The 22,524-nt window shown below is 41.7% G+C and overlaps 1 protein-coding gene and 4 non-coding genes across 5 annotated transcripts; 4 read left to right on the top strand and 1 right to left on the bottom strand.

The window, feature by feature from the left end:
• Positions 1 to 163: 163 nt before the first annotated feature.
• trnah-gug (transfer RNA histidin (anticodon GUG)) lies at positions 164 to 235 on the top strand. Its single transcript has one exon. It is a non-coding gene; the product is annotated as a tRNA-His (tRNA).
• A 5,875-nt stretch (positions 236 to 6,110) lies between these two features.
• LOC134321620 (uncharacterized) lies at positions 6,111 to 8,095 on the top strand. The gene is made up of 2 exons (XM_063003423.1): positions 6,111 to 6,792; positions 7,279 to 8,095. The coding sequence occupies exons 1-2, from the start codon at positions 6,111 to 6,113 to the stop codon at positions 7,896 to 7,898; spliced, it is 1,302 nt and encodes a 433-aa protein (XP_062859493.1). The 3' UTR covers positions 7,899 to 8,095.
• Positions 8,096 to 9,070: 975 nt separating this feature from the next.
• Positions 9,071 to 9,143, top strand: trnaa-agc (transfer RNA alanine (anticodon AGC)). The gene has a single exon. It is a non-coding gene; the product is annotated as a tRNA-Ala (tRNA).
• Positions 9,144 to 20,339: 11,196 nt separating this feature from the next.
• Positions 20,340 to 20,412, top strand: trnar-acg (transfer RNA arginine (anticodon ACG)). Its single transcript has one exon. It is a non-coding gene; the product is annotated as a tRNA-Arg (tRNA).
• A 1,614-nt stretch (positions 20,413 to 22,026) lies between these two features.
• Positions 22,027 to 22,108, bottom strand: trnaf-aaa (transfer RNA phenylalanine (anticodon AAA)). The gene has a single exon. It is a non-coding gene; the product is annotated as a tRNA-Phe (tRNA).
• Between the last annotated feature and the right edge of the window lie 416 nt (positions 22,109 to 22,524).

The following is a 22,524-nucleotide window of genomic DNA, read 5'->3' as shown; positions in this document are numbered from 1 at the left end:
ACTACTTGTGTATGGAGCACCAACAATGCATCCAACAATGGAGGTCTTGTCAAAGTGAAAAAGACTTGTCAGAGCGGAAAGAAGTGGCTGATGCTGTTGGAACTATGACTGCAGTCTATCAGGGAGCAGCCGACATGAGCCACCAGTGGCAGACTGCTGGGAAGTCGTGATCGTATAGTGGTTAGTACTCTGCGTTGTGGCCGCAGCAACCCCGGTTCGAATCCGGGTCACGGCACTGTCTTTTTGTATGCCGTACTTCGAAGGTTTCTATTCTCTCTCTTTTTTGTCTCTTTAACTCCTTGTGTATGGCTCTCTGTACCCCAGATCAAACAATGCAGGTCTTGTCAAGGTGACAAAGACTTGGCAGAGCGGAATGAAGTGGCTGATTCTGGCGTCAGCCGGTACTGAGCCTTGCAGTTTCCCATATGGTCTAGCGGTCAGGATTCCTGATTTTTACCCAGGTTTTTGACTTCCGGTTTGGGAATTGGCCTTAATGTTTGGACTCGAGCAAAACTCTATATTCGTTCCTCGGCGCCTTGTTGCTGTAGCTCAAGCAGCTTGCAGTTCAAATCTTAGGCCATGTGGGGGTGTTGAGGAAAATTGGCATTGTTAACGTGCAAGCAAGTCAGGATGGCCAAGCAATCGTTCAGCTCGCAGTCTCCCCTGGAGCCGTGGGTTCAAATTCCCCTTCTGACAGCTCATGCTTTATACCTTCAAATCGGGAACAAAGATGCAGCATCAACCCTTAAGTCCGTCTGTCAGTGGTACAAAGACAGTTATGCAGCATTAACACTCTGCTCTGTCAGTACATTACAATTTGCAAAGGGTAAAGGCGGTTCAAAGTAGGGGGAATTAGCTCAAATGGTAGAGCGCTCGCTTAGCATGTGAGAGGTAGCGGTATCGATGCCCGCATTCTCCAGTGCAGAAACATTGTGATCATTTAAGGCATCACGTAATATGAAACTTGTAGCGTCAATGCTCACTGAAACGCAGCATCAAAATTTACCATCTTACAATGATGCTCTGTTTTCACTCAAATCATTTTTGATTTTTAAATTGCCAAACGCAATAACTTGTAATTTTTCAATTTTGATGAATGTTTTTGGTTAAAGCAGCGGTACGTGACATTTTGTTGGTTTTTCATCTGGTGAACTGTTTTGTAAAAGATGAACAGCTGAAACTCACGACATCCTGTTTAAATGCAGCATCAACCCTTAAGTCAGTCTGTCAGTGGTACAAAGACAGTTATTATTTTTTTCAGTTCGTCCTAAAAGCTGGGATGAACATTTTAAATAAACTGAGTCTGTGATGATATAAAAGCACCACATAATATAGAAAAGAGTATGTGAGATTAAACACGTTGCACTCCTACTTAATGCAGCATCAATGCTCTGTTAATCCATTAAAATTTACAAAGGGTAAAGGATAGTTTTTGTAATAGAAAACTAAGACTAACTAGGACTAAGATTTGTATGAACTGTTATATCTTTTCATATTATTATGTATGGTAGTGGGTTAATGACATAAATTTATATCAAGTATGTGCTGTCAGAAGTGGGATTCGAACCCACGCCTCCAGGGAAGACAGCAAGCTGAACGCAGCGCCTTAGACCGCTCGGCCATCCTGACAAGCCAGGATATGATTAATACCACCCTCACCCCACTTGGACTAAGATTTGTCTGTAATAATCTGTAACACATTTGCTGCACTGTACACTTCGTCACTACGCTGTAAATCATATATCAATAGAAAGGGAGCCCCATATGAGCACTTCAACTGACCAAATAATGTTTTGGGTGGACCATTCTTAGCACTGTAACGGCACTAGCGTGTTAGGGTGTGTTTTCTCTGGTATGAGTATATTAGGTACAGCCTTCTTGTTGGCTTTTTAACTGACTGGATTATTTGTTACGAACTCAAACCCGGTTTGTGCTTCTTGTAGGCTATTCAATCGTCCACAAGATTGAATAATATGAATACAGTTAATATTGTATTATATAATAGAATGACTATAAAGCTGAGTCTGAGCTTAAACACTTGCACCCTGACTTTATAACGCTCTGTTAGTACATTAGTAAAGGTGGGGTCTTCGTAAGGGGAATTAACTCAAATTGTAGAGCGCTCGCTTAGCATGCGAGAGGTAGTGGGATCGATGCCCGCATTCTCCAGTGCAGAAACATTATGATCATTTGGCAGCAACTCGGAATCTGAAATGATCAAATTAAGGCGAAATTCGTTGCAGCATCAATCTTTAGGCCAGTCTGTCAGTGTTACCATGTCATTAACGCCCTATTTACTCTTAAACAGTTTTATTTACATACCTTTTTTGTTTTGTTTTGACAGAAACACATGAACTTATAATGCTACAATATTAAAATGCATCAGAGTTTTATTTCTTAGTTTGATCACTGCTATTGATATAACTGAAATGATATTATTGTTATCTTTTTTTATTTAGTTTTTGAAGTTTTTTTGAAAAAAAGACTCACGGTGATCATTACCAGGATAAAACAGGCAGTGAATGAATGAATGTATTCCATAATAAGAAACAATAAGAACATCCATCATACCACCAGGTGGTGGAAGTGTGATTGTGTGGGGATGCTTTGACATTTGGGTGACTTCATGGGAGTCTTAATCGATTGAACCAGGAAAAATTAACCACTGCCTTGATTCTCAGTGCTGAGAATCATCCACTATCTAAATAATACCTGCTCTGTGGTGGTCCTGTGGGGGTCCTGACCATTGAAGAACAGAGTGAGCAGTCTAGAGTCAGTAATTGTAGAACTTTTGTGCTTCTATATGGTAAGTGGAGCTGATAAAATGGACAGTGAGTGTAGAAACAAGGAGGTGGTTTTAATGTTATGGCTGATTAGTGTAAACTCACACACTGTTGTATGTGCTTGCATGACTGTAGGACGCGTTTTCAGTGCATTACCGTAATATCCATAAAATGTGTCCTTGCGATTTCAGTGCAGAAAAGTTTGTGTAAAGACTGCAGCAGCGGATACTGTGTTTGTTTAGAAAATGTGGTCATACTTTTTTCAACAAGGTAAGTTTATTAAAATTAAAGTTTTTTGTATATTAGCTTCTGGATATTTTCGGATACTACGGACAAAACTGTGTTGTACTGCTATGATGATACGACTATGTTCCAAACTCTTTTAGACTCTTCCACCACCGTTAGCGCTTCTCTCAGTTAGTTCAGCTCATTAAATATATTATCTACTGTATCGCTTACTTTTACAAACCCAATTTCAAGGTTTAGACAGAAGGGAAAATGTCAATGTAAATAGACAGCAGTTTGTAAAAGATGTTATTTATATTCTAGCATACAAACATACATCGCTCCAAAATATGAATGAACGCTTCAGCCAGGGTTGCCAGATTGCGCATTTCAAATTAAGCCAAAATGCTTGGAAAACCGCCCAACATACTCACGAAAAACAGCCGATAATCAGCGCTTAAACAATATTAAACCAGTTAAACATGACCTACTACTGCTGATATCTCACAAATCAGTGATTATAAATTATTAATGGCATTTGAAATAATGAATGGCATTTGAAACAATGAATGGCATTTGAAATAATAAAAAACTAAGACTAAGAAGTCTTAAGAAGTGTTTCTTTAGGGTTTTTTGTGTTCTTGCTAGAACTGTTTCTACTTGAAGAACCGTTTAGTATAATTCAAGGTTCTTTGCTAACTCAATTTGATTTTTATAGATTTTTTTATTTTGCCACATATAAATGCTGGCCCTCTTCTGGAATCTGTAGTATGGTCCCTTTTGCGTTCCATACAGGGGATTGGGGGTGTCCCGGTGTGTACATGAGGAAAGAGTTCAGTCTGAGTAAAGATGCCTGTCGGCTAAATAGCTACATTGGTGTGGATATTTATTGCAGTAATACAAAACACTACATGGTGTCAGAAGTGGGATCTCTAAAAGAAAATAAAGCAGTGAGCCGTCATGTCTGACACAGAGGACATAAGCACGGGAGGCTCCGCAGCTGCGAGTCACGTTGGAGATACATTTCGCATATGCCCGCCAGAAAAGTTTGACTGCAGAGATATTCAGAACTGGACCAAATGGATCAGACGATTTGAAAGGTACAGAGTTGCATCTAGTTTGGATAAAAGGGATGAGGCGTTCCAAGTGAACACATTGATATATTCTATGGGAGATGAAGCGGAGGATATATTAAATGCGTCAGAGTTACAGGAGGGCGAACGATTAATCTACAGTAAAGTTAAAGAGTGTTTTGACAAACATTTCATAGGCGAACATAATGTTATATTCGAAAGGGCCAGATTTAACATGCGGAAACAAGAGCCAGGGGAAACAGCTGAAAGCTTTATCACAGCAGTCCACAAATTGGCAGAATACTGCAAGTTCGGGACTCTTAGAGATGAACTGATCCGCGATCGCATCGTAGTAGGCATAAGAGACGTCTCCCTTTCCGAAAAGCTACAGTTGGATGCAAAACTGACCTTGACTAAAGCTATAAACTTAGTAAGACAAAGTGAGACTGTGAAACAGCAGCAAATGCTGCTGCGCTGCGCTAGCGTCCACGCACACAAAGAGCCTAGTGAGGATGTGCACGCGCTTTCACCTGCACGTAAGAACGAAGGACGCGCACCACAAAGATCTAAACAGATCACGCCTGGAAATTCGTCTGTGTGCTATAAATGTGGGAGATCGCCACCACACACTTGGAAGAACTGTCCTGCCAAGGAGTCTGAATGCAGGAAATGTCACAGAAGAGGACACTTTGCGGCTGTATGCAGATCTAAGCAGCCTGTGCACGAGATGGCAGAGGAAGAGGAACTCTTTCAGGACAGCCTTTTTCTGGGTGAGGTGAAGTCAGACAATACAGGCTGGTACTCAGATATTAAAATGAATGGGGATGTGGTGTATTTTAAACTTGACACAGGTGCAGCAGTGACAGCCATTCCCACCACACTGTATAGTTACAACAGAGACGGCCCTCTACTGCACACCCCTAAAAGACTGTTTGGCCCCAATAACAACAGGATACCCGTGGTAGGACAGATTCAGAGCAGACTTGAATGTAAGGATAAAAATTCCACTCAACCGGTATTTGTCATTGATAACTTGGCCAGGCCACTACTGGGCTTACCAGCACTCACAGCATTACACCTTGTCGAACGAATTGAGGAAATTAACACGCTGGGTGAGAAAGAGGACTCAGGAATGATCTTCAAAAATACATTCCCAAAGGTGTTTACTGGATTAGGGAGACTCAAGGGTAATTATCACATCCGCCTGAAAGAGAATGCTGTCCCCTATGCTCTGACCACTCCTCGTCGTGTGCCAATCCCCTTAACAAAAAAAGTAAAAGAGGAACTGAAAAGAATGGAAGAAATGTGGGTAATCTCAAAGATAGAAAAACCTACTGAGTGGTGTGCCGGTATGGTTGTTGTCCCAAAACCCAATGGTACAATTAGAATTTGTGTTGACCTCACCAAGCTCAATGAGGGCGTATGCAGAGAAAGGCATATACTACCATCAGTGGACCAGTCATTAGCACAGCTGGATGGCTCACAAGTTTTTACAAAACTTGATGCACGTAGTGGGTTTTGGCAGATACCCTTAGCACAACAGAGTAGAGAGCTCACAACATTTATCACCCCTGTTGGCCGTTTCTGTTTCAATGTCTTACCTTTTGGGATCAACTCAGGTCCAGAGCATTTTCAGAGACGCATGTCCCAGCTCTTAGACGGACTACAAGGGGTTATATGTCATGCAGATGATGTCCTGGTGTGCGGAGAGAATAGGGCAGAACATGATAAGCGACTCACAGCTGTTTTGTCACGACTTCAGGAGGCAGGTCTAACGCTAAACGAAAAATGCACCTTTGCACAGCCTGAGGTTTTGTTTGTGGGACATAAAGTTAGTGCAGCAGGCATTGAGCCTGACCCCGAGAAAATCAGAGCCATCACAGACATGCCCATTCCACAGAACACGGCAGATGTTAGACGTTTCTTAAGGATGGTCACTTATGTGGCAAAATTTATTCCTCAGTTTGCCGATTCTACCAAACCACTCCGGGATCTGCTGGTAAAGGACAATGACTGGACATGGGGTCATATGCAGCACACAGCCTTCGACAGACTCAGAAAGGAGCTAGCATCACCAACAGTGTTGGCTCAATACAGACCACAAGCCAAGACAAAAGTGTCCGCTGATGCATCATCCTTTGGCCTCGGGGCTGTCCTTGTACAGAGGCAGGATAACATAGAGTGGCGTCCAGTCGCCTACATTTCCCGGAGCCTATCTGAAACGGAGCAGCGTTATGCCCAGGTTGAAAAGGAGGCACTGGCTGTCACCTGGGCCTGTGAAAGGTTGAGCTCATACCTAATTGGACTACAATTCACAATAGAGACAGACCATAAACCCCTCATTGTCCTGTTAGGGACAAAAGCATTGGATGACTTGCCTCCCAGAATTCAGCGATTCCGCCTTAGACTGCTCAGGTTTACATACAGCATAGTACACGTACCAGGAAAGGCCCTCATTACAGCAGACACACTGTCCAGGGCTCCAATAAGGCGCCCACTGACATCGGAAGAAGCACAGCTGGAGGGGGAGGTGCAGGTCTTCATTAACACAGTACGTGAAAGTTTACCTGCATCCCCGTCTAAGCTTCAACAGATAGCAGAACACCAGCAGCAGGATGTCATCTGCAGCCAACTAATACTACAGTGCAAGAGAGGGTGGCCACGACAAGAGGAGCTGCCCCAGCTACTAAAACCCTATTGGGTCCACCAAAGTGAGTTACACATGAATGGTAATATCTTGATGAAAGGGCAACGCATTGTCATACCAGAGACATTGCAAAGCGAAATGCTTGCCCGAATACATGAAGGACATATGGGCATAACAAAATGCAGATTGAGGGCTCAACAGTCTGTGTGGTGGTTGGGACTGAGTGCTGAAATCACTAAAATTGTGGCCCAGTGTGAGATTTGTGCTAAGTATCAACGCCTACAACCAGAACCAATGATACCTTCAGAGCTGCCTAAGCGGCCTTGGCAGAAAGTTGGAGCAGAAATGTTTTACTGGGACAATGACTCTTATTTACTGGTAGTAGACTACTATTCTCGATACATTGAAATAATAAAGACCCCAATAACCACATCAGCGGGGGTCATCAATGCCCTGAAATCAATTTTTGCTAGGCATGGTGTGCCTGAAATACTTATAACTGATAATGGACCTCAGTTTTCTGCAAGTTCCTTCTCCTCTTTTGCCACAGATTACGATTTCGGACATGTGACCAGCAGCCCATACTTTGCACAGAGCAATGGGGAGGCAGAGAGGGCTGTGAAAACAGTCAAAGGCATCTTGAAAAAGAAGGCAGACCCATACAGGGCCTTGCTGGCGTACCGGGTTACACCGCTGCATCAAGGACCTTCACCTGCAGAACTCCTAATGGGCAGGAGGCTGCGCTCACCTTTGCCCGTTTCACCTGGTCAACTCAAACCACGGTGGCCAAACAGGAAAGCTTTTGCAGAGAAGGACAAACGTTTGAAACATGCTCAGACAGTTACCTATAACTACAGACATAGAGCTTCTGCCAGACCAGAACTAAAAGCAGGTCAGAGAGTCTGGATTACAAACACGCAGGAGCCTGCTACAGTACTGAGAGAAGCTGACACTCCTCGGTCCTATGTAGTGGAGACAGATTCAGAGGAAGTGAGGAGAAACAAAGCACACCTCAGACTTTTACCAGATTTACAAACCCCTCCACAGGTTGTGGAGGACACGGAACAGCAGACAGCGGAACCAGAAGAGAGGACGGGGGAGAGGAGTCAAAGAGCTCACCTAAAGAGGGAAGTTAAAGCCCCAGGGTGGCTTAAAGACTATATAACCTAGAAGAATAGGGAACGGTTATAAATGTTATCTTGTTCAGTTGATAACTGTATTTCATGCCACTTTGTTATAGTTCTACTTTGGGGAAGGGGAGATGTAGTATGGTCCCTTTGGCGTTCCATACAGGGGATTGGGGGTGTCCCGGTGTGTACATGAGGAAAGAGTTCAGTCTGAGTAAAGATGCCTGTCGGCTAAATAGCTACAGTGGTGTGGATATTTATTGCAGTAATACAAAACACTACAGAATCCACAAGGGAAAAGGAAGAGGGGCAGGCCAAGAAACAGCTGGCGCCGTGACCTAGATGCGGATGTGAAGAGGTCGGGGTACACATGGGGACAACTGGAAAAGATGGCCCAGAATCGCGATGACTGGAGAGCACTTGTTCGTGGCCTATGCCCAAAGTTGGGTGGTAAGGCGTAAGAAGAAGAAGACATATAAATGCACATAACATAAAATTTTACTCCAGAGATGTTTTTCGTTGTGCGTGTAAGCAGCAACATACTTCACCTAAAACTTGATATAATCGCTTTCAAGAGAGCCGAAACAGAAATAAAAACATTTTATATAAATTTAAGTTTTACAGGACAACGTATGTTAAAGTTTGTAATTTAAGTCACATTCTTGTGAGGATTAAAGCAGGTTCCAGATCCTGGATAGCTCAGTCGGTAGAGCATCAGACTTTTAATCTGAGGGTCCAGGGTTCAAGTCCCTGTTTGGGCGAGTTGCTTCTTACTGCATTAGGTAAGCGGTAATGTCCCGTACTACATGGTTTATTTAGAATGATGAAGAATTTGTACTTTGTGAGATGTTTGTAAGTCAAATAGCATGTACTTGATCAGCTTGAAATAATAGCACACTGTATGTGTAACATGTTCTCCACACCAAATAGTTGTATGCCCAGCTGTTTCAAACAGACTGTAGTAAATAGAAGACAGTTTAAATCTATATTTATGTGCAGCCTAATAATGCACTGAGTTTTAGATATTAATACCCACATATTTTATGTTGAATGACATGCATCATAATTTTAGTTTTTGCTTCTTGGAGCCGCTTTGTTATTGCACTGCACTAAACAGTTGGTATATCCTGCACTATTTTGGCCCTTTCATAATGCAGCATCAACGCTCTGTTAGTACATTACAATTTACAAAGGTTAAAGGAGGGTCTTTCATCAGGGGAATTAGCTCAAATGGTAGAGCGCTCGCTTAGCATGCGAGAGGTAGCGGGATCGATGCCCGCATTCTCCAGGTTTTAAATTTATGTAGAGAAACAGATGGACTACAGTCAGTAATTGTAGAACTACAAAGTGCTTCTATATGGTAAGTGGAGCTGATAAAATGAACAGTGAGTTTAGAAACAAAGAGGTTTTTTTAATGTTATGTTCTAACCTGTAATAAATTGCATTTCTCAAAATGTCCACTAGGTGGAGGCAAACCGCAAATTACAGAAACAGTGGCCACATTTCATGTAAATCACGCTGACCTGTTAGAATGAGGGGAGATGTACCAGTATGCACTGTGCGAACAACTGGTAGATCGCGATCGACGTATTGGGCACACCTGATGTATAACAACTGTACTTTTGGTAACCCCTTTGGTGTCCTTCTAAGGAATTGCTCCTGATAACTAGGGCTGGACGATATGGCTAAAATTTATATCACGATATAACTCCTAATTTCGGTCGATACGATATAATTCCGATATCGATATGAATAACACAAATGTCAGAAAAACTGCAAAAAACACCAAAATTGGATGGCGGTACCTGCAAACCTCTTTTCTGGTTTCTGGCAAGAAATACAAGCTGAATACACCACTGAATTAGTCCTTCATCTCTTATCAGCTATTTCGTCTGCTTCTTTTTCAACTGTGGACAGTGGCGGAGCCGGACAATTTCCATAGGGGTGGCCAAACTGAGACCATTGCTCACACAGGGGTGGCACAGAAACTGTCTGATACCTTATTTTTGTATGTGGCTAGTAGCTGTTGATCTAGTAGTGTTTTGGTCACTCACTCGTTTACCTATGGCAGTGAGTACCATGTAGAATTACATCAAGCCTAGCATAATAAGCTTTTAATTTTTTCTCATTTTCCCTGTGAAAAACTAAAATATAGCCTATAACCTTAACAGAATTTCAAAGATATTCCTTTGCAATACTTCATTTGATTGCAAACTTGTGTGTACTGATGAGACTTATTTGAACCCCAGAACAGGCCAGTGTGAATGCATGGAAAACATGTATCATGTTCTTTCTTTCAAGAACATGATACATTCTGACCAACACTATTAAGCCAAATCAGCATTGAAAATTAACTTTACTTTTAGTAGCCTTCTACAATGCTGGGGCTTCTTAAAACTGAATATTCTCTTTTCAATAGAAGTGTTATTTAAATGCTATTAAATAGTTTTTGGGAAAAAAAACCGCCCAATTAGGAGGAAAACAGCCCAATCTGGCAACAGTGGAACGCAAATATCCCGTTGGTGCTTTTATTCGTAGCGCGCCACAACTAATAAGAAGTAGTAGTAATAACTGGTATTAGTACTCAGTAGTATTAGTACTCAGTACTATTAGTACTCAGTAGTACTACTTCTTCTGTAATTGTGTTGGTGGTTGACATTTATGTTGAGTGTATTACTGCACTGTTTTGATGGAGAACTACTCGCTTGCGGTGCGCTGTTGAATTGCGTCCCTGTGGGAACACCTGCGAGCAGAAATGCTTCCGCAAAAAAGTAACACGGGCAAAGCGCGCTGACGTTATGCATATCGATCGAATTTGTTTAAAAATCATATCACCGTTATTGAAACATTTTCTATCGCGATATATATCGATATCGAATTATTGTCCAGCACTACTGATAACTTTTATTGTTTATTGAAACACAACATTTCCATCACAGATCTGCTTCAAAATTTGTAAGGTCAGTTATCAGATCTTGTATTTCTAAATTAAACTGTAATGAGTGACATTATGAGTTTTAATTAACATATCCTCCTGAGACAGAGCAATTCATTTTTGTCCCCTGTGGGAACATGTGTCCGAGATCTCTAACACAAGCACCATTGATGCAATCCATTTGAGTACTACTGTACTTTATAGAGTACACCCTGGGCTTTTTAGTAATGTCACATTTGTGGGTGTGTGGCAGCTCATGATCTTTCTTGTAATCTTTTCCTAATAATCAAATAGTTTTAAAAGATTTAAAAAATGTACAGCAATTTTATTCAATGTCCTTTGTAGTGGACAGCAGGACTTTCTACCCCCTGTATTTAGCCTATTTCTATACAAGGAAGCAGAAGGCTAAGTAAGACAGAGAAGATTTTATTACAAATTTATGCAGGAGAGTCAGATTTAAGGGGAGGCTTGGTGGGTCGCACTGTCACCTCACAGCAAGAAGGTCCTGGGTTCAAGCCCCAAGCGGGGCGCTCTGTGTCCTTTCTGTGTGGAGTTTGCATGTTTTTCCAGTGTCTGCGTGGGTTTCCTGGGGTTAATTGGAGACACTGAATTGCCCTATAGGTGAATGGGTGGGGTGTGTGTGTGTCTCCCCTGCAATAAGACACACACAGCAGCGCTTCTGGAGTTTTTAAACACTGTTACTGCTGGACTGACAATAGTCCACCAACCAAAAACATCCAGCCAACAGTGCCCTGTGGGAAGCGTCCTATGACCACTGATGAACGTCTAGAAGATGACCAACTCAAACAGCAGCAATAGATGAGCGATCGTTTCTGAATTTACATCTACAAGGTGGACCAACTAGGTAGGAGTGTCTAATAGAGTGGACAGTGAGTGGACACGGTATTTAAAAACTCCAGCAGCGCTGCTGTGTCTGATCCACTTATACCAGCACAGCACACACTAACACACCACCACAGTGGTAGCCTAGTGGGTGGAGCTTTGGGCTATTACCCAGAATTGGCGGTTTAAATCCAGGCTCTGCTATGCAGCCACTGTTGGGTCCTTGCCCTTAACCCTGTCTGCTCCAGGGGTGCTGTACGATGGCTGACCCTGCACTCTGACCCCAGCTTCCAAACAAGCTGGGATATGCAAAGAAATAATTTTATTGTACTATGTCTATAACAAATAAAGTATGTCTATATCTTTATATCTACCATGTCACTGCAGTGCTGAGAATCATCCACCACCTAAATAATACCTGCTCTGTGGTGCTCATGTCAATAATTGTAGAACTACAAAGTGCTCCTATATGGTAAGTGGAGCTGATAAAATAGACAGTGAGTGTAGAAACAAGGAGGTGGTTTTAATGTTATGGTTGATTAGTGTAAACTCACACACTGTTGTATGTGCTTGCATGACTGTAGGACGCGTTTTCAGTGCATTACCGTAATATCCATAAAATGTGTCCTTGCGATTTCAGTGCAGAATAGTTTGTGTAGAGACTGCAGCAGCGGATACTGTGTTTGTTTAGAAATTGTGGTCATACTTTTTTCAACAAGGTAAGTTTATTAAAATAAACGTTTTTTGTATATTAGCTTCTGGATATTTTCGGATGCTACGGACAAAACTGTGTTGTACTGCTATGATGATACGACTATGTTCCAAACCCTTTTAGACTCTTCCTGGGATGTCAGAGATACCACTTTCGCCCACACCGACTAAGATCCAACTGATCAAATTATGTTTTTTGGGTGGACCATTCTTAGCACTGTAACAGCACTAGCATGTTAGGGTGTGTTTTCTCTGGTATGAGTGTATTAGGTACAGCCTCCTTGTTGGGTTTTAAACTGACTGCATTATTTATTAAGAACTCAAACCCTGTTTGTGCTTGTTGTAGGCTATTCAATCGTCCACTAGATGGCATAATATGAATCCAGTTAATATTGCGTTGGAAAGTTTCATTGCATGCTGATCGGTGTGGAATACAACTGATGTACTGTATGTAGCACTAAGAAGTGGAACGCCTTTTCAGAAGAGTTGAAGCTGTTATAGCTGCAAAGGGTGGGCCGACATCATATTAAACCCTTTGGATTAAGAATGGGAGTCACTCAAGTTCATATGCATGTGAAGGCAGATGAGTAAATACTTTTGGCAATAAAATATTTTTATATTAATTGAAGTTTTACAGGACAACGTATGTTAAAGTTTGTAATTTATGTCACATCCTTGTGAGGATTAAAGCAGGTTGCAGAGTCTGGATAGCTCAGTCGGTAGAGCATCAGGGTCCAGGGTTCAAGTCCCTGTTTGGGCAAGTCATTTATTAATGCGTTGTGTAACCGCTTACACAACGCATTAATAAATGACTTGCCCAAACAGGGATGTTCTGTACTACATGGTTTATTTAGAAAGTTGAAGAATTTGTACTTTGTGAGATATTTTCAAGTGAAATAGCATGTACTTGATCAGCTTGAAATAATAGCACGCTATATGTGTAACATGTTCTCCACCCCAAGTAGTTGTACGCCCAGCTGTTGCAAACAGACTGTAGTAAATAGAGGACAGTTTAAATCTATATTCATGTGCAGCCTAATAATGCTAATAATGCAATATCTAAGAGTTTTAGATATTAATACCCACATATTTTATGTTGAATTACATGCATTATTATTTCAGTCCTTGCTTCACAGAGCTGCTTTGTTATTGCACCGCACTAAACAGTTGGTATATCCTGCACTATTTTGGCTCTTACATAATGCAGCATCAACGCTCTGCTCTGTTAGTACATTACAAAGGGTAAAGGTGGTTTCTTCGTCAGGGGAATTAGCTCAAATGGTAGGGCGCTCGCTTAGCATGCGAGAGGTAGCGGGATCGATGCCCACATTCTCCAGGGCAGAAACATTATGATCATTTAAGGGCATCACGTAATATGAAACTCGTTGCATCATTGCTTACTGAAACGCAGCATCAAAAATCAGGTCAGTCTGTACGTGTTACAAAGACATTTAGGCTCTGTAATTAATCGTTTTGTTTGACTTTTTTAAATTGACAAACATGCAATAACTTTTAATTTTCGAAATTTGTAATGTCTCGTATTTTTAACACCACTTTTTTGTATCGTTACGTGACCTTTTGATTGTTTATTAAGTGAACTGCTTGGTAAAAGATGAACCGCTGATATTCACAACATTCCCTTTTAAAATGCAGCATCAACACTTAAGTCTGTCAGTGTTACAAAGACAGTTTTTTAAAGTTCGTCCTAAAGGCTGAGATGAACGTTTTAAATAAACTGAGTCTGTGATGGTTTAAAAGCAACACATAATATAGAAAAGAGTACATGAGCTGAAACACTTGAAGGCAAAACGGAATATGAACTCGTTGCGTCATTGCTCACTGAAATGCAGCATCAAAAATCAGGTCAGTCTAGGTTCGACTACTGGCTGACTTGGTTACCTCATGGCTTTTTGGTCTCTTTATGGGTATGGGAAGTGGTCATTATTGTAGCGTAAAAGAGAGATTTGCATTTAATTATTGTTTTATAATTAATAGCTTCACGAGGCACCACCAACATTTAGTTGTTTGGTTAGGCTAAATTGTTTCAAAAAACCTAATTCATAACATATCAGTCCCCTTCTGTTGGGGTAAGTACATAAAGCCGATTATTTTTCTCACCGAAGTAATTAAAACCACAGCGCTAAGTTTTGAATCGTTGTAATGTTTATTAAATTAACAAAACATAACACATATAATGACAGTTAATAAGTAAGTGGCATAACTAAGTGGTAATGATAGAAGTATAAATCTGTAGGCGAACTATAACATGAAATTAGTGTATGATTCAAGAGATTTAGAGCCTGATTGAAGCGTATGCTATTGTAACCCATATGAAATATGGAGCTACTAAAACCTCAAAAGTCATTTAAGAGGTGTAATTACTTGTCGTCCCCAAAATAGGGCGCAGTGGTAGAAAAAGACTTTACCTTCGTTAGTTTTTCTCTTTTTGGCTTGATAGATCTTGAGAGATTGCTGCAGACCAGCTGAGCAATATTCGGTACAAAATACTACATAATGGTTTAAAATATTGACTTTTAGCATATATTAGAGCTAATAAACTGTTTTTTTTTTGTTTTTTTTTCAGAGTTCCAGCTATGAACGTGAGGGAGGCGGTTTTCTGTCAAGTAATAAATGTTTGAAACTTCCGTGAGTTTGTTCTGATAGCCTAGCTAGCCACTGTAAAGGAAGAGTACACCTTTCTTTTGAGTTCATACGCTTTTCATTAGAAATGGAAGGAATAAAAAACCAATTGGAGTTATGAGAATGTTCTTTAATGCTTGTCGAAATGATTTAAAAGTAAAGCTATGCTAATCGCTAATGGCTAGTTAGCAAGTAGAATTACTAATAGCGTGGTGGAGCCTTAAAGGCACAGTGCACATATTCTGTTAAGTCATTCAGTTTGGTTAGATTGATACATCTTAATTATTTACAGCACAACTGTGCTATGATTGAATATATTTTGGTTATCATAATGTACATATTAATGGAGTTTAGTGATGGTTCAATTCAAATTCATGTTAAAGGGATAATTGCACATGTTACAGCTAAAAAGTTGGAAAAGAGTAGTAATTCATTAGTCAGTGCTAAAATACCAATACTGAAGTGATGTATGGTAATTCCTTACATGTTAAATGTCAATGTTGCTGTGATGTATGAATGTTAATTAATCATTTGTAGTCAAGGTGCATCCTTAGTTTTTGTACAGTTATAAGATGTTCTGAAATGAAGAAAAGAACTTAATGAGATCTAATTTTAGGGAACATAAAATAATAGGAGCATTCATTGTTCTGCACTATCTGTGTTGATTGGTTTTTCTTAGACGCACAGAAAGACTTGGAGAATTGTGATGGCGAGCCCAGCCCTGTGAAACTGTTGATGGTCGTAGAAGCGGTGTGGCCTACCGTTTACAGAAGACTCCGGATATATCAGAGTTTTTGCCCAGGACCAGATAAGAACCTACTCACACTATTTACTCTACCTGGGTAAAACAGCCATAGGAAAATACCTTTAATACACACATTCAAGGACTAGAACTTAATTTTTGAATCTATACCTCTTTAAATATAAGGAGTGGTATTGAATTGAAGATCTCTTAACATAATTCTTATTTGTAAGAGCTTATTTATTTCTTTATTTCTAAGGTTTTTTTTGCAGCGCTATATGTGATATTTCATTGCTTGTGTGGCAATAAATGTGTTAGCTGTTTAACTTCACCTTAACTCCTCTCTTGATTTCAAAGTATACCGCTGTTCGAACCTAGTTAAATGTTAGTGCCTTTTTGTTACTGTTATTAGCAAGTGTAGGTGCTACACTATCAATTATTAGTAGAAACAAATTAAACAGGGTAGCGAAGCCAACAATTCACTGTGAGCACCTGAAAAACGTGTACCTGTCCGCTGAAGGAAAACTGCAGGGGAGGGTCCGGAGCCGAATCACCTCAACGTCGGTCGGTTTCTCTGTTCAGGCCCTGATTCATGAACAAATGGCTTTGTCTGCCAGCAGAACTAATCCCAGGCTCCGCGACACAGCAACCGTTGGTTTAAAGTTGTTCAAATCGGACTGAATCGCTTCCCTTTCTTTGTCTTTGCCAGTGCTGTGCTTGCAGTTTCCCATACGGTCCAGCGGTCAGGATTCCTGGTTTTCACCCAGGCAGCCCGGGTTTGACTATTTTTTGCCTAATAGTTCCTCTGCGCCTTGTTGCTGTTGCTCAAGCGTCTTGTTCTGTTGGAACTATGACTGCAGTCTATCAGGGAGCAGCCGACATGAGCCACCAGTGACTGACCGCTGGGAAGCCGTGATCGTATAGTGGTTAGTACTCTGCGTTGTGGCCGCAGCAACCACGGTTCGAATCCGGGTCACGGCACTGTCCTTTTGTATGCCATGCTTGGAAGGTTTCTATGCTCTCCTCCTTTTTGTCTCTCTAACTCCTTGTGTATGGTTCTCTGTACCCCAGATCCAACAATGCAGCTCTGGTCAAGGTGACAAAGGCTTGTCAGAGTGGAAAGAAGTGGCTGATGATGGCGTCAGCTGGTGCTGAGCCTTGCTGTTTCCCATATGGTCTTTTTTTTTTTTATTGGCCTACGGCTCGATCTCGATCCATGGCGACTTGATGGATGAACGATCTGTAGGAATCTGTTACTGTGATTGTGTCGAGCCATCGAGTTGCTGGTCTTCCTCTTCGCCTTGTTCCTTCTATTTTTCCGACCATGATGTCCTTCTCCAGTGATCGCTCTCTTCGTATGATGTGTCCAAAGTAGGCAAGTCGTAGCTTAGGGATCCTTGATTCAAGTGACATGTCTGGCTTGATTTGTTCCAAAATTGATTTGTTTGTTCTTCTGATCCAAGGTATTGATAACATCCTTCTCCAACACCACATTTCGAAGGCGTTGATTCTTCTTCTGTCTTGTTTCTTTATCGTCCAGGTTTCACATCCGTACGTTACCACAGAGAAGACTAAACTATGTACAAGGCGTATTTTCGTCAATTGTGAAATGTTCCTCGATTTGAAGACCTTGTCCAGTGACTTCATTGTTGATTTCCCCATACCTATTCTCCGTCTGATTTCCGGTGTCATTTCCGCATCTTGAGTGATCAACGCTCCGAGTAGGTTGTAGTCCTTTACAACTTCCAGTTCGTCGCCATCCATCTCAAATGTGTCCCGGTCGTATCTGGCAGTAGTCAATGTCTTTGTCTTCTTTGTGTTGAGTAACAGCCCCATGTTCGAGCTTTCCAGCTTGATGCTCCGTAATAAGTCCTTCATTCCATCTGCACTTGTTGTTATCGGAGTTGTATCATCTGCATATCTAAGATTGTTGATGATTCGTCCAGCAATTTTAATTCCTTCTTCTTTTTCAGTTAGTCCAGCCTTCCTGAAAATGGCTTCTGCGTACAAATTGAAGAGAAATGGCGACAGGATGCATCCTTGTCTACTTTGAACCATGCCGTGTCGCCGTGTTCTGTTCAGACTGTTGCTTCTTGGTCGGTATAAAGGTTCCTAATGAGGCTGATCAGATGGCTCGGCACACCCATATCCTTCATGGTAATCCAAAGTTTCTGGTGATCAACACAGTCAAAGGCTTTACTGTAATCAATGAAGCAAAAATAAATCTCCTTGTTGTATTCTTTGGCCTTTTCCATTATCCACCTAATGTTAGCAATCACATCTCTTGTACCTCTGCCCCTCCTGAATCCTGCTTGTTCCTCCGGCAGCTCTCTGTCAAAGGAAAAGGCTTCAACCGTCTTTGTAAGATCTTCAGTAGTATTTTGCTGGCATGATGTATGAGCGCAATAGTACGATAGTTTCCACAGTCAGTAACATCTCCCTTCTTCGGAATAGGAATAAACACTGATCTTGTCCAGTCCTTGGGCCATTTACCAGTTGTCCATATCTGTTGACACAGGCATGTGATTACATCAACTGCTGCTTCAGAAGACTTTATTAGCTCTAGTGGAATATTGTCACATCCAGGCGCTTTGTTGTTTGACAGAAGTGTAATCGCAGCGATGACTTCATCTTTCAGAATGTTTGGCTCTCTATCATTGCCAGTCTCCATTTCTTCCCATATCACTGAGTCGTTCTTATAGAGGTGCTCCGTGTACTCTTTCCATCTTTTCTTGATCTGTTCTGGCTCAGTTCTCATTGGCGTCTTTTAGCATGCCCACTCTTGGTTGAAACTTTCGTCGTATCTCTTTGATCTTTAGGTATACCTTCCTGGTCTTTCCCTTCAGATGTTCACTTTCTGTCTCTGTACATATCTTTTGGTAATAAAGCTCTTTGTCTGTTCGAATGGCTCTCTTTAGTCTTTTACTGATGTTGTCCCTGGCCTGCTTGTTACCTTTTGCCTTTGCCCTTCGTCTTTCTTCAATGATCTTTAGAGTCTCTTCTGTTATCCACGGCTGCTGGGGTCTTTTCTGTCTCTTGTTTATTGACTTGCTAGCTTCTTCGGTAACAATAGTCTTTATATGTGAACCGGTTGTGCAGACTATTCCAGAAAACTTCAGGTATTTTGGTCAAGTCAAAGTTAGGAACAGCCTGTTGTCTAGTCCGTTTGTGCAGCTTGACTCTAATTTTTGATGTTAAAAGTTCATGGTCAGTTCCACAGTCAGCTCCTGGCTGTGTTTTCACGGTAATGATAGACGACCTCCATCTTTGGCAAACACATATGTAGTCAATCTGATTCTTATAGGCCCCATTTGGTGATGTCCATGTGTAGAGTCTCCTTTTGTGATGTTGAAAGAAAGTGTTCATGATGGACAGTTGATTTTTTGTACAAAAGTCAATTAATCTTTCTCCAGCTTCATTTCGTTTGCTAAGTCCAAACTTTCCAACAACAGTTCCTTGTTTGCCATGGCCCACTTTGGCATTAAAATCTCCCATGATAATGAGTAAGTCTTGATTTGGCGTCCTGTCAATTTCCTCTTGAACTTGTTCATAGAATAGTTCAACGTCCTCCTCCTTGGCATCTGTTGTTGGTGAGTAGACTTGTATGACTGTGACATGGATTGGTGCTCCTTGTAGTCGTATCGAGATGACTCTATCGCTGACTGTGTTGTACTTCAGGACAGTATTGGCCAGTCTTCGATTAAGAATAAAGGCAACGCCATTTCGTCTTTGGTTATCATTTCCAGAATAGTAGACCCAATGTTCGTTTGACTGGAAATGTCCGGATTGAGTCCACTTTAGTTCACTAATTCTGAGTAAATCAAGTCCTGTTCTGTCCATTTTGGCTTTGACAATGTCGAGTTTGCCTTGGTTCATGGTTCGTACATTCCAAGTTCCTAGTCTGATGATATATCTAATTTGATCTTCCCTTTCGACCAAGCGACATCAGCACCAAGACGACCTTGCGGCTTTGATCCTGGCGCATCATAAGCATTGATCCTACTCAAGACGACCATCGGCTCTTCCCCAGTAGCTTGTTGAGTGCCTTTCGACCTAGGGGCGCATCTTCCAGCACTATATCGCATTCCTTTAGTTGTACGCTACATCAAGTTTTCTTGGCATAGTACGGAAGTAGATTGCCAGGCCTTTCTCCTGCGCAGTAATGTGGTACCTGTGAGGAGCCACACTGGATCAGTGTTGTAGCCATTGTCAATACGAGATTGATAAGAGATTGATAATTTGCTTCCATCACGCAACGTCCTGCTGCCGACATTGGGCTGTACGTTTAGTCTGGCACCTCAGTTGAGACCTATCCCCCTTGGGGGCCCCTGCTAGCATAATACACTTGGCTCTAAACTGCTTTTAGCCAGGTGGCCTGCATTCGACTCCCGGTATATGAGGGAGTCTATCAAGGAGCAGTCAACATGAGCCACCAGTGGCTGACCACTGGGAAGCTTGATTGTATAGTGGTTAGTACTCTGCGTTGTGGCCGCAGCAACCCCGTTTCGAATCCAGGTCATGGCACTGTCTTTTTGTATGCCGTGCTTCTCTCCTCGGTCAAGAGACAGAAATGGGGCTGGAGCTTCAGGGAGGTCATGACCACACTCATGCAGGGGCCAGTGGCGCAATGGATAACGCGTCTGACTACGGATCAGAAGATTCTAGGTTCGACTCCTGGCTGGCTCGGTTACCTTATGCCTTTTTTTCTCTCTAACTCCTTGTGTATGGTTCTCTGTACCCCAGATCCAACAATGCAGGTCTTGTTAAGGTGACAAAGGCTTGGCAGAGCGAAAAGAAGTGGCTGATGCTGGTGTCAGCCGGTGCAGAGCCTTGCAGTTTCCCATATGGTCTAGCGGTCAGGATTCCTGGTTTTCACCCAGGCGGCGGAGTTCGACTCCTGGTATTGGAATTGGTCTTTATGATTGGACTTGAGCAAAAATTTGCCTACTCGGCTCTTTGTACGGGGAATTAGCTCAAATGGTAGAGTGCTCGCTTAGCATGCGAGAGGTAGTGAGATCAATGCCTGCGTTCTCCAGGTTTTAAAATTATGTAGAGAAACAGATGGACTACAGTCAGTAATTGTAGAACTACAAAGTGCTTCAATATGGTAAGTGGAGCTGATAAAATGGACAGTGAGTTTAGAAACAAAGAGGTTGTTTTAATGTCATGTTCTAACCCAGGGGTGGGGAACCTTCTACCCACTGAGGGCCAGATTAATAATTACATATCTGGTCACGGGCCACAGACTACAATGACGCAACATAGAGCCAAATTAATATAGGCTTTATAAATACATGATGCTGATGGTATGTAGTGTTTATATTTGATTTCAGACTTACCTTATCATGTGACGGTTGTGAATGTTTGGTCTTGACCAGCTGTGGAATATCTGGGGGCAATGATGTCGTGGCAACACGCAACCGGTATGTGGCAACATAACTCGTATTTGTTATGTCTGTTGTATCGTCTAAAGTTTAATTAATTGCATAAAGCCCAGACAATAAAATCTAGGAAATATATGGCGGGCCACATTTGATTGAGCGGGGGGGCCGTATACGGCCCACGGGCCGGAGGTTCCCCACCCCTGTTCTAACCTGTAATATATTGCATTTCTTAAAATTTCCGCTAGGTGGAGGCAATCTGCAAATTTACAAAAACAGTGGCCACATTTCATGTCAATCACGTTGACCTGTTAGAGTGCTGGAGTCTAAACCTGTAAAACTCTCTGATATTTTACTCTTAACGATTTCACATTGTAACAACATCTTCTGTTGTTTTAACCCGAGGTGGCTCTGACAGAAACCTGTTCACCCTCTCGAGGTTAAAGACTGCAAGTCGAGACTGCAGTGCCAACAATGCTGCTCCTACTAGATGTGACGGACACCTGGCGTGTTTGCACCAAAAATGTCCAGAACTTAAAACGGACTTTATCACAGACTGGACTGAACAATGAAGAACTTACATTATTTTTTTGCTAGTTACAACTTTCAGTTCAATTTAATTTTGTGTTTGTATGATTTGTGTAAATCCTATTAATTTAAAGTATCCTTCAAGCCACCCAAGAAGGACGGGTCCCTGCTGAGTCTGGTTTCTCTCAAGGTTTCTTCCTGAGTTTTTCCCTGCCACAGTCTGTTGGTCCTGGATTTTGTGAAGTTGCTTTGAGACAATGTTCATTGTAAAAAGCGCTATATAAATAAATTAAGACTTGACATGTGTCTGAGATCTCTAACTCAAGCACCGTTTATGCAATCCATTTGATTGCAGCTCATGAACTTTCTTTTAAAAACGAAAAGCATGAGTTGGCAGCGGTGGGACTCGAACCCACGCCCCCGAAAAGACTGGAAATTTAATCCAGCACCTTAGACCACTCGGCCACACTACCACTGGTTAAGGTGCCGATCGAAACGAGCAACTACGTATGCAATTTCTACCTGCGTTTTCCAATAGAAGTTAAAGAGGTTGCAAGTGCTGTTGCCACACTTGTGATAGCTCAGTCGGTAGAGCATCAGACTTTTAATCTGAGGGTCCAGGGTTCAAGTCCCCGTTCGGGAGAGTTGTTTCTTACTGCATTAGGTGAGCGGTAATGTCCCGTACTACGTGCTTTGTTTAGAATGATGAAGAATTTGTACTTTGTGAGATATTTCTAAGTAAAATAGCATGTACTTGATAAGCTTGAAATAATAGCACTCTGTGTGTGTAACATGTTCTCCATACCATCTAGTTGTTTTAAACAGACTGTAGTAAATAGAGGACCATTTAAATCTATATTTATGTGCAGCCTAATAATGCACTGAGTTT

The sequence above is a fragment of the Trichomycterus rosablanca genome, chromosome 10, assembly GCF_030014385.1.
Source record: "Trichomycterus rosablanca isolate fTriRos1 chromosome 10, fTriRos1.hap1, whole genome shotgun sequence".
NCBI classification, from domain to species: Eukaryota; Metazoa; Chordata; class Actinopteri; order Siluriformes; family Trichomycteridae; genus Trichomycterus; species Trichomycterus rosablanca.
This window is presented reverse-complemented; position numbering and strand designations above follow the sequence as displayed.